The following is a 12,404-nucleotide window of genomic DNA, read 5'->3' as shown; positions in this document are numbered from 1 at the left end:
TAACACTTTATTTTGGAGAACATTATTGATTTGTCAGAAGTCCATCTGTTTGTTTAGGTCCTAGACCAAAAGCATCAGTGTGGAAACTGATCCCCTCTCTTATCCAATAATTGCCAGAATATATTACCATATTTCCATTGCTTGAAAATATCTGCTTAGTATCAGCTCTGCTCAGCTTTCACAGTACAGCTTTAGTTCATATATTTTATCTGTTTGATAGTGAATGAGCAATCCACACATTGCAGTGCATTGATTTCAGCACATGGGCCCTCTCGAAAAGTGGGGAAATCACTGTTCTGTTTGGTTCTTAAAATATGCAGTGTGCTTTCAACAATAACTACTGAAGATCAGATAGAGATGGAGAATGAATTTTTTGAAAGGTGCAGTCTTGAGCTTGTCATGTATTTAGGGAAAACTTTCCTGGGAAAACAGGCAGCTTGACGAGATAATTTTGTAGCCATACTTTTCTCCTGGATACATAAATTTAAGTCCAAGCTATCTTCTTGAGAAGCAGCTGAGAGAACTGAGATTATTTAGCCTAGAGAAGAGGAGGCTGAGAGGAGACATGATCATTCTCTGCAATTACCTGAAAGGGAGTTGTAGTGAGGTGGGAGATGATCTGTTCTCTCTAATGAATGATTACACAAGAGAAAATGGACTCAAGTTGCACCAGTGGTTTAGATTGGACATTGGGAAGAACTTTTTTACTGAGCGCATTATTAAGCACGGGAACAGACTGCCCAGGGAGGTGGTGGAGTCAAAATCCCTAGAGATGTTTAAAAGGTGCATAGATGAGGTTCTGAGGGACATGGTTTAGTGATGGGCTTGGCAGTGTGAGGTTAGTGGTTGGTCGTAAAGGTCTTTGCCAACAAAAACAGTTCTATGATTCTGCTTTGGCAGCATGTTGTGTAAGTGTACATATATAGTGTTGACCTCTTTCTCCACTCTTCAAAGCCTAAACAAACAAGTCAATTTTCTGTAAAGTGGATAAGTGAACCGCTAAATCCTAACTCAGCTAGGTACAGAGCTCAATAAACTCTGCAAATCCCATAGAGTGAAGTATCAGGAAACCCTACATGGTGGCTTCTAAACAAAGCTAAACACGAGATGTGACAGAGAGAGACTTTTATCAATCAGAGGAGATTGCTCAACTTTTATAATATTCTTGCCAAGCCATCTACACAGAAATTTATTACCTGTTCTTTCTCAGTGTCTTCACTTTTTCCTTGCCATCAACCACCATGTCTTGCCAAGAATCATGGCTGAAAGTTCCTTTGTCAAAAATTAGTCTTTATTTAGCCATCAACTAGCTTTTAAGGAAACGCTATCCAATCTGAGAAGCTTCATCAGCACAAGCCTGAGTTTGATGTCACAGTTGTTGGCTCCTTTCTTGTCTCAGACTTGTTTTCTGCTTTCTTAATTCCTTAGGATGGCTCTTAAGATGACAAAGGAACTGTAAGATTTGACCCAGTACGTCTGTGTGTTCAATATCACAGTTCTTAATTGCTCCAGATGCCAGGAGTGCACCTTGTGGGAATGTTCACGCAAGTGAAGAGCTCTGTGTTGGGTTGGCTTTTTAAGCTACTGCAGTTCATATTTAGCAGCACTTTTTTAGACCAGCAGGATTTACATTTCAGGAAGATAATCTTTTTTTAAGGAAGAAGTGGTATTCTAGGCTTTAATTTGTTACTGTGCTTCTTCAAATGAAGCAATAACTTAACAGGAAAGAAAAAAGTGTCATGCTTTGTTTTGGCTGGAGTGTTCAAAGAGACTGAAAAGAATTACTTGACAAGGGAAACACACATATAATCACCTTCATCTTTGTGGAAAATCCAGGCCTCCGCTATTTAAAGAAGCAAACTCTTGTTCTTCAACACCCAAAGTTACATCTCCTCTAGAACACCCTGTACTTATTCCTTTTCTCATAGACCACTTCTTCTGCCACTATTTTTTCTCAATGGCACAACCTGCAGGTTGTGGTTTTCAGAGCCTTTAATCTAATGGGTAGATCCGTATCAGTGTATTTTTCATTGTGGTGTGGGTTTTTTTAATCAGTTGAGGTAGGTTTCTGTCTGACTGACTTGTTCCCAGCCAGCTCCAAATGGCTGCTGCTATAGCAGATGTATGCAAAGCAGGACAAATGCTAATGAGTGACCATAAGCAAGAAGTGTCTGTCATTTTTATTCAAAGCATGCAGGAGGATTCTGTAAGTGGTTAATTTGCCGTTGACTGAGTGAGAATGCCAAATCTCCTTCATTCAAAAACATGAATTATCCCTAAACAGGGATCCTGCTACTGGAAAATAGTCAGAAGCATGTTCAATCTATGGAATGTAGGTTGCAAGCGGAACCTCAAGCCTTACTTGAAAGCACTAGTCAGTTGCTGGCAGTTGTCCTGCTTTGCACACAGCTTCCGGAGCAAAACATTTGAAGGTCAGATGTGGCAAATTAAACAGCAACCATCTCCAACTGAAGGGAAAATTGACTGCAAAGCATTGGGTCTGGTTTCTGAATAACCTGCACCACTGGGTGCAAAAGAAGGATGGATTTTGCTCTAGCTTGCAAGGGCAAGATCGGTGCAATGCATTAATTTATTCATAGACATTTGCAGAATTTGGCAGATTATCCTTATTCATGATGTATGTACCACACCAAGCACGTGTGATGCTTTGCTAGAAAATTGTCCTTTCACTAAAGTTCTTTGTCACTACTACAAAGCGGTCAAAATCTAATTACAATCAATATAGGCCAGACACTCAGTGGATGAGACATGGAAGTTGAAGGAGCTTGATGTAAAAGGACTGAGCTAAGTAAGTGGATTTAAGGAGTTTTCTTTGCAGAGAATGTAATGTGAGCTAATGAACCTTGAGAGAACCAGCTAAAAAGGAGAAGCTGTCAGTGCCTTGTCTTCCTCTTTACCTTATTTTCTGGGTTTCAGAAGCGTTACCTTTGTGCAAACAAAGCAACTCATCTAACTGCCTTGTTAAATGTCTCACTCTCTCTCTCTCTTGCTTTTGTATTTTCAGGAATATAAGTTCGATCGATACATAGAGAATGGTAAGAAGAAAACCACATTCTACAAGGCAGGAAGAAAACTGAAATATTTCCTAATGCCCTTTGGCTCTGGGATCAGCATGTGTCCAGGGAGGTTCCTTGCAATGAATGAGATGAAGATGTTTCTTTTCTTACTATTGGCTCGTTTCGATGTAGAACTAGTGGAAAACAAAGCTGTCAGACTTGATAACAGTCGTATGGGCCTTGGTATCCTCCTGCCAGACGTTGATATTGACTTTCGTTACAAGCTAAGGTCCTTAAGAAAGTGAGCGGCTGCCTGTATGCCTGCTACTAATCTCCGTATTTCCTCTGTTTCATCACTCAGCTTTGGTGGTTTTTTTGGAAACATTTGCTTTTCCCTCTCTGCTTTTACCTCCTTCCTGTTTGTTTCTAAGGAGAAAAGCCTTTAGGCTGGAGGTAGATGTCAGATGCAGGGACATGCAACCTCCATTTGTCCTGCCTGAGTTGTGAGTAGTGAGGCTGAGATGACAAAAGTTTGGCCAAGTAAATAGCTCAATGTCCCTACAAGACAGACTCTCATACTCTTGGCCAGGAGTTGAGTAGAATTTACAGAGAGGATGACATCAAGCTGAATCCAGGCCATTTATATGAGACGCAGGCTCAACAATCCTCCAGCACAGCGGTTCCCCCTTGTTACATTGGGAGGTCCCATACACCCACCACCTGGAGGCATCTCTGCATGTGCTCATAGAAGCACGACAGCAAGAAAGGGAGAACTTAGTCCTATGTCCTTTTTTTTTTTTTCTCTGTGTGGGGTGGTGTGGGATGATTTGTAAGAGTGTCTTACTGGCAAACATTTCTGATTTCAATTTTATGTGCTTTGGGTTTGGGGTTTTTTTTGGGGGGAGTTGGTGCAATACAAAGAAATTAAAATCTGTGATTTTTTTTCCTGAAGTCCTTTAAAGTCAGTAGCGAGGTTCAGTTTGTTTTAATAGGCTTTGGATCAAGCCTAAATTATCTGTTATGGCTTTTGAGACAAAAAAGAAGAGTATATTCTTCACGGAGAAAATATATGAGCCTGTTTGATTTGATTCAGTCATCTCAAAAACTACCTTCGGTTTGTCTCACTGTTTTTCCAGTAACACATTCCTGTGTTTCTTTTCACCTTTTCCTGTGTTTGTTCATTTCTCCAAAAAGACAAAAGCAAAAGAGGGCTTCAAGGGCAAGCGTGGTATCTAAAAATACTTTCTAATGGTGTTTTACTGCTCCTGAGTCATGCATAGGCAGAGTAGTGTGACCTGTGTTCGGAAACACACTTATCAATCTCCAAATTGGAAAATACACTCTTCCCTGTTGCCAAAACTAGAGCAAGTGAAAACTGTGGGCAGCCACAGAAGATATCTGTATACTGGCTACCCAGCCTGCTTCACTGGATGACCGGCTCATGTTTCAAAAATTAATCTCCCAGTGTACAGGGTCTGAGATTTTTAGACCCTGTCTCTCTTCCCAACCCTCGTTTTGGAGACTGGTGAGGATTCTCGTGGCTTCCCAGTCTCAACTTGCCAAGATGACAGTTGTGATGGGAGAGTAGCCATGTCTGTAGGCCTTGCCTTGCGTGCCCAAAAAACATCTCTTTGGGATGTGCCACCATAAAGTCTTTTAAAATAGGGAATCTTACTCTTCTGTAAAGCACTTGATGGTCTATGGATAGGAACTGCTGCATACATACTAAGGATTAGAATTATTTATTGCTACTTGTGTGGAAGCCTGTTTAGTTATTCATCTAAAGCACATACCCTAAATAAGCATCAGTGGAAAGCCTTTCTGAGATTGGCACAGCCACATTCCACATCCTCCAAGGAGAAAATTGTGGTTTTGTGAGATATATTGGATAAACATTTTCTCTTCATATATAATATCAGTAATGTCTACAGTGTTGGAATATACTTACATTAAATGGGCTTTGCAGTTGATTAAATACTTTAACTTTGCTTCACCATTTAATCAACAGCAAAAGCTGATTATTGCTTTGTGACACAGAATAAAATTTGTTTTTATGGAGAGTTACTCAAGTTACCTACTGCTGTAGTTTCCTCTGTAGGAGCTATTCTGTGCTCAGACATAGCTCACAATCCACTTTGGACATTAGAGCTTGGTTTATTGAGAGAGGAAATGTTGGTATCATTACACTGTTGACTGTATTCCATTATTGCTTAAATGTAAGCTGTAAAATGTCTCATGCCACAGTTATGATAAATCTTTCCTTGGCATCCAACTTTGAAACAAACCTGAAGCAACTGTGAAAATAACAGTAGGTATTTGTTTTAAACAGAAGACTTTTTTTATATAATTGTATTCTATTTTTAGGGTTTTGAATTAGAATATCACAGACTGCTGCATAATTTGGTAGGACATAATAGGACTGTGCCAAAAGTACATGCAAATCATTAGTAATTTCAGATTAATTGCTAATCACTTTGTATAGTATCTATTTAGAACTTAAGAGCTAGATTTTCTCCAAAATAGCAAATTAAATCTGTAGGACATGCCTCCATTTAAAAAAAGGGGGAAAAAAAGGGTCAGAATCTTTCCCAGGATTTGCAGGAAACCTCTGTGAAGACATTTGGAGGCCTTGCATCAGGGTTGGAGAACACTCTTTGCACCACACGAGAGACCAGTGTTTTTCTGGGATGAGAGTTAGTTGCTCTAAGAAGCTGGATGGGCCTTGCTTTATGTTTTGATTATTTTGAGCCCTGAGCTTGTCCTGGAACTGTGTCTGTGGTAACCCATGCTCCTGGTAGATGAGTTTTGGTGATAAGCACGGCATCACTCCCTGAGTGTGCCCCAGCTGCAGAGGAGGTAGGCCTCACCCCCACGGGAAGTCATGAGAGCTAGAGCAGGACAGAGGAATTGTTAAGCCCTTCTGGTCCAGGTACTCAGCAGCTGAGGAGGTGACTTAGCAAGAGTTAGCAGTTGTTCTGACCAGGAGTGACTCAGTCTCCATGGAGCAGGGAGTGAAAGGTCCATGGTGTCGGTATTCCTGATCAGTAAGTCAAAGCAGCATAACAAGATGAGCATGCACCATCCGTGGAGCCAAGCTGGCCACAACGTACTGCACCAAGAAGAGCACATTTCATGACATAAGGCAGAAGAACGTTTTTTATGACCTCCTCAGTCACAGAAACCAGGAGGGAACAACTCTCAGTGTCTTGCACTGAGGCACTAAGATGGCAAAATCATCTAAGCAAAAAATAGCAGTGCTGTTTGGAGGTGCCGGATGCCAACGGTGCTGGCGGGATAAGTGATGGGAGGCAGTCTGAGCTTGTGCTTCCCTGTCCCTCCTCTCCACCTCAGCAGTGAGGCCTGCTCTGCGAGCCCAGTGCTGCCTGCTTGTCTCACCCACTGACCCTGCAGGAGCAGGCGTAGTCAGACAGGAGGAGGGTGTGATGCCCCTTGAATTTCTCTGCTGTGCCTCTAGTGCACTGGTGCACTCACTGATGAGTTTAAAATGTGACACGGCCGGTCAGTACCAGCCTCTGAATGTAAGCCATCACTGCCTCTGGCTACAGTCAGAATATCTTCTGCTATTTTAAAAAAAATCATCTTTTTTTCTCTCATAGGTTTACTAAGACAGTATGGCCCCTAATCACCTTTTTTTCTTATATAAAATAGGCTTACTACATCAGTATGATGCTTTATAGCACCTGGGAAGAAAAGTGAATTCACCACAATTAATGTGAATGCTAAAATATGACTTTTATTATTATTATTTTCATTTACAGATTGTATGTTCTCCATTTTCTTGCTGGCACTCACTACTGCAATAAGCAATTGTAAACTTTTTAAACTGTCGCATTACTTAAAAGACCATGCTAGTCTCTCTATGCCTTTTTGCAAATTAGACTTTCTCATCTCTGCCAATATGTCCTAATGTGCTAATATAAAACCGTTTAAGAGTTGTTTGTTAGTTGATGCTTTTAAGCCAGCTGCATGTCACTGTTTTTGGCGTTGCTATTTTTATGAATAATTACTGCTCTGTGAATTTCTCTTGTAGAATCATAAATGATCTTTTATTTCATCATTATTGAACTTTCTGACATTCAAAAGATTGTGAATTGCTCTTAATTGTGCAAACTGACATTTTGTATATAGATGAACAATGGTTAGGTTCTACTTTAATAGTTAATATCCATCATTAAGATTCTTAGATCAAATAAGGTATATTGTGAATTTCTCAGCAAGAAAATTGAAACTTCTTTATTTTAGTAATCTAACATCTTAAATGAATTTTGTATCTCAAGGGCACAATAAAAATAAAAATCTTTATTTTAGTATTGAATGACTGTCCATGACATTTTTTTTTTCCACCTTACATTTACACTTTTCTCACAGGTTCACAACTATTGCTTTCAGATTTTAGATTCTTTATTCAGCATACTGCATTTTTCTTTTACTTGATCTTGAAAGGTATTTCTGTAAGAGAAAAGTTTAAAAAAAAGCCTTTCATTCATCACTGACGTAGAGCAAATCCTTTGAATTTAGGAAATCATCAAGTCAGTTTTACCCTTCGTCAGACTTAAGCCGGTTCTTATGAGTTGAGGGGAAAAAAAACCCCACGTCAGTACTTCTGACATTCTTAGGACATCATTCAAAATCAGTATAAATATCTGCAGTCTACCAGGCATTCCCAAATAAACGCCTGTGCTTTTTCTTTTGCAAACCTGTGTACTACAAGGTGCTCTACCTCATGTAAAATATTCTGTTCTCTCAGCTCGTTTTAAAAGGGTAACAATGAAAATTGTTACAATCCACAGCAGCGTGCCAGCAAAGTACAACTTGGCTTTTCTAGATATCACTATAGCTACTGACTTCTACAAGCAGGCATTTAATACGAAAGTTGTACCCTAAAGACATGGGTGTTTCTTCATTCCTTTGTGCAGAAATGCTTGTCAGGTATGTCTGTGAGCGTTGTTGAAGATATGTCCCAGAGAAGATAGACCTGCAGCATTTTGCTGGGTTTGGTAAACATGTTTGTGCAATTGCCAGACTATATTAGAAGTTAAAAGTAAAAAGTGCTATTGTTTAAGATTTCCCAAAGGGCACATTTGTGAATGAGCTTTTCATGATGGACTAAAAGGTGGGGACAGGGATGGGGACATGACAGTGAGTGGCAGAGGGAGTAATAAGGCCTCCTAACACTGTATATTATCTAATACTTGGTTTGACACCAGGTGCTTTCTTGGTGTTACTTATATCGCACTGTATTTTAAAACTTATTTGAGACATCAATTTATGCACGACATATGCTTGATTCATATGAACAGAGCTATTTTAACTGTCAGACCATAGAAAGTGAAGTATTTTCTTGCCTGTTAGTTAAACCAGCCTATGTACCCTGGCTAGTCATGACATAATATCCACAATGTATCTGAAAAATGATCTCATTATAAAGACACCCCTTAAAGTTACATTTACGGAAATATTATGATCTTTAGGTTATTGTCTGTGTTTATAAACAATAATAAGTAGAAAGAAATGGTTGCTGCATATATATAAGCATATAGAAAATAGCCTATCTTCCTTTGAAAGCAGAGAATTAAAACTGTAATGAGATCTTTATCCTCATATAAACCAATACTGTAACTATGTAGCCCATGGTTTGCATCAGGCTTGCCTGGGATCGCAGGTACTGAGGTTGCATGAATAAATCATTTGTACTAGCACAAATGTGCTTGTCTTCAAAACTATTTACACCAAAATAAATAATGAAAAGAAGCCTGAGCTTCGGATGTTCCTGCTAGGAACCTCACAGATTCTATCTTGCAAGATTTTCTTAAATCGATGTTGACACTGATGTGTTGATTTGTAATTTCACACACACATCCCAAACAGCAGCTATGAGTACAGCAAAGTTGAATAAAAGTCTAGGTTCTGGCTTCAGGGAGAGTAAAAGACAATAACTAAACATCCTGTGATGACTTTTCACAGTGACTTCTTTCCTATCACCTCATCTTCCCAGCTACCTCTTTCTTCCAAATATTTGAGTCGCTAATCTCCTATAGGCAGCAAGTCTTTTCCCTGTCTTATTTCCTTCTTGTGAGCCAGTGAATCGGGTATCTTCTCAGTGTATTTTGTCAGTTGCCTTCCAAAAATGAAATCTTAACAGCAGCCTCTTACGAGAGGTCGCTACAGCTGAGCCAAGTGCCGCCTCCCTAAAGCTTTGAACCTGAGGAGTGGATGGGCATTAGTTGAACTCGGGATTGATGGAAAGGGCTTGAAGGACCACGGGGATGCCGGTCGCTCCGGGACGGCTCGGCTCCGGGATGCCGCCTCGGCATCCGCACAGCTCCCCGTGCTTCCCGCCGGCTGCCGTCGCCGGCTTGCGCTCCCAGCTCCGCCGACCCCCGCCGAAAATCGGGCAGAAAGGGATGGAGAGGGGGGAGTGGGGGGGGGTCGGGGGAGACTTCAGCCACCTCTCCCTAAAAGCTGCGTGCGTCCAGGGGTGCTGGAGGGGGAAAAGAGGGGACGGGACACCCGAGGATGTTCCTCGGATCCTCGGGAGCCGATCCGAGTGTTAGGTGAGTTTGGAGAGCTTCGGCTGGTGGAGGGTAGGTTTACTCTGGAAAGGCGATTGTTTGCCCCTAATCCTCAATTAGGAGGATTTAAAAATAGTATTAGAGGGGCAATCTGTTCTGCAACTTCTCGGTAGAAATAATTGTTGATTTAGGTAAGCGCTGATCCCTTCAGTGTTTGATGAAGACGTTAATTTATGGCTGTCTAGCAGTTTATGGCTGTCATTAGGTTTTCAGCTTTGTCTCTGTTCGAAATGCATCTTTCTTTTTATTTTAATCCCAGACAATTATGTAAGAAAACGGTTATGTTTGATCTAAAATGCATCATTTTCCTATAGCATTTCAAATTATTCACAGATCATAGTTCTTGTATGTGCATATATGAATTTAAAAATACAGCAGTAAAGTACTTGAAACAGACCATAAATTTGCTTCATATTTTATTATACATCTCTGAATCAGGTTGAGAGGACAAGGGCAACTAGGGGCTTGGGGAAGGATTTAACCCTTCCCAAGGCCAGAGACCCTGCCAAACTACAGTGAATCCCCTTCTGGAGCGTTTCGGGGGGGGGGGGGGGGGGGGGCAAGGTGACATCAAGCTGATGTGTGACCACGGGGAAATGGGGCTGTCCTCAGCTCTTTGCTCATTTAGCAGATGTCCCTTCTGCGGCGGGACTGGTTGCCCCCGGAGCCAAAGCCGGGGCTCCTGTCCTGGCCGGGATGACAGCCGGGGCAGCGGGCAGGAGCGGCACCTGCGGCACTTGCCTCAGACAAGTGAGCCAGCGCTAAGTCCCCGATGGGTTCCGCTAGCGCAAAAGCTCCTAACCCCCCTCCCCGGGCGGTTACGGCCCCACGGAACGGGCGGCGAGGGACGGGGCCGGGACACGGAGCCCAACGCAACTTCCCCAAAGTTTTTGTCCCTCTCTGGCCAGGACCTTTTCCGCCATCTGCTCTGAGCCTCGGGATCCCTCCGGCCTGTTGGCAGCAGCTATGGTCAAAGTTATAAATGATGCTGGAGAGAGGCGTCGAGCCTTGGCTCTTTTATTGTATTCCCCCAACGACCCCCCTCTGCCACCACTCTCACCAAAAAAAAGAAAGAAAGATAAAAAAGTATTAATTGCTGTAAAGTTTCTGAACACGTGGATAATTTACTTTGACTGCTCCGTTTTAATTAAAAGCAAACTTATTTATGTTTCTGATGTTTATATTACACGATTTAATTACGTTTAGAGGCAGCGTCGCGCGGATTTTTTTTCCCCTTCCACCCTAAATCACATTTTCATTAAAGGTTTTAATAAGAAAACTCACTTGACCACTATTCATTATCTAGTCCCCTCCATGCACACAAGTTCACTTACCCATTCATTTATTCACTTACTCATTCCAGCAGATCCGCTGCAACTGCTGCTAGCAGGGATGTGAACACTCATAATTATTTGTCAAAGTCTGGAAAGTGTATTATCCCTTCTTCTAGTGGTAATTAGTTACCATAGCATCTAATACGTAAATGTGCCCAGAGCACACCATTAACAGTTAAGCGGAGGATTCAATTTAACACATGATTATATCTTTCATAAGTCATTACATTAGGAAAGCCAATGTCACTCATGCTGGGACAATTTCAGGCTCTGAGCCGGGGGAAAGGGCCGAGGACTGGGTGAAGGAAGCCGGGCAGAGCGGCTGGGACAAGGGGGAGCCTTCAGAGGAGACTGGGGGAGATCCCGCTTCGGTGGGACGGCTGGGAACAGGGAAAAAGCTCTTTCGAAGGGGGGACACGTTCCTTTCTGGTGAAGCGATCTATCAAGCGTTAAGAGGGGCGGGGGAGCCTCTCTCCACCCCCCACCCCCAACACACACATTGTCGAGAAGTGCCCAGGGACTGGCCCGGCGGCTTCGTGGCGGTTTCCAGTGAGCCTGCCGGGTGCGGAGGGTCAGGGGCGAGAGGCCGGGAGCGACAACACCTCTTCCCCGTCGGAGTCCCGCCGTCGCCCTCCAAAGCAAGCAAGGAGGAAGCAAGAGAGAGTCGGGAGGCAGCGGTAGCTAGGAACGAAAAGCTTTTCGATCCCACTTTTCCGATGCGACGGACGAGAGGAGAACGGAGAAGCCGCCCGGTGTGCCGTAGACGGCAGCGGCCGCCCCGCTCCTTCGAGCAGAAGGGGAGCATCCCCGGCCGGGACAGGACGCGCACACGCCGCCCTCCGGGAAGCAGAGCTTGGGTCTCTCACAGCCCCTTCTCTGCTCTCCCAGGCCAGGTCCCGGCCTCTGCAGGAGTTTACTGAGAGCCGGGTAGAGCCAAGCAGCGCCCGCGCCTTCCAGGGGTGTGCCTCTCCGGGCAGCTTGCTCGGTAGCCAGATATATTAGGCGGTAAATCTTGCAGTAAATGTGTCCTGCGATGTTATATGCACGAACACACACTCACACACACTCACACACACACACACACACACACACATACGCTCTCACACACAGACACAGGCACGCACCACGCCAGGCTGGTGGCGGTGGTTAATTCCTAATCAGAATGATGGACAGCAGAGACAGAACAATACAAACTAATGGCTGTGTTGCTGATCACTTTACCCCTTGATTAAAGACACCCAATTATGGCGCAGAACAGTGTCGTAATTATGTTCCTTAATCACATCCAGGAGGTTTAATTGCCTTAACGATGTGTTTCATTAAATGAATTTAGGTATTATAGTCGACAGTTTTCATACACAGTTGTTTTCAAATTAACATAATATTAGACATCGTCATGGAAATTGTTTTAATAATCATAATTAGACGCACCCAGCCTTTGTCTAGTAAATGTTGAGAGA

At 42.8% G+C, this 12,404-nt stretch overlaps 1 protein-coding gene across 2 annotated transcripts in view; it reads left to right on the top strand.

The window, feature by feature from the left end:
* LOC104551236 (cytochrome P450 7B1) overlaps nt 1-7,245 on the top strand; it is a 125,518-nt gene extending 118,273 nt beyond the window's left edge. For both annotated transcript variants that reach the window (XM_061995963.1, XM_061995964.1), the window contains exon 6: nt 3,026-7,245. In XM_061995963.1, coding sequence (XP_061851947.1) covers nt 3,026-3,322 — 297 coding nt within the window. In that variant the 3' untranslated portion in view covers nt 3,323-7,245. The remainder of the gene's footprint in view (nt 1-3,025) is intronic.
* The last annotated feature ends 5,159 nt before the right edge of the window (nt 7,246-12,404 follow it).

This window comes from Colius striatus, chromosome 4 (genome assembly GCF_028858725.1).
Source record: "Colius striatus isolate bColStr4 chromosome 4, bColStr4.1.hap1, whole genome shotgun sequence".
NCBI classification, from domain to species: Eukaryota; Metazoa; Chordata; class Aves; order Coliiformes; family Coliidae; genus Colius; species Colius striatus.
Note: the sequence above shows the minus strand (reverse complement) of the source record. Positions and strands in the feature narration are given on the sequence as shown.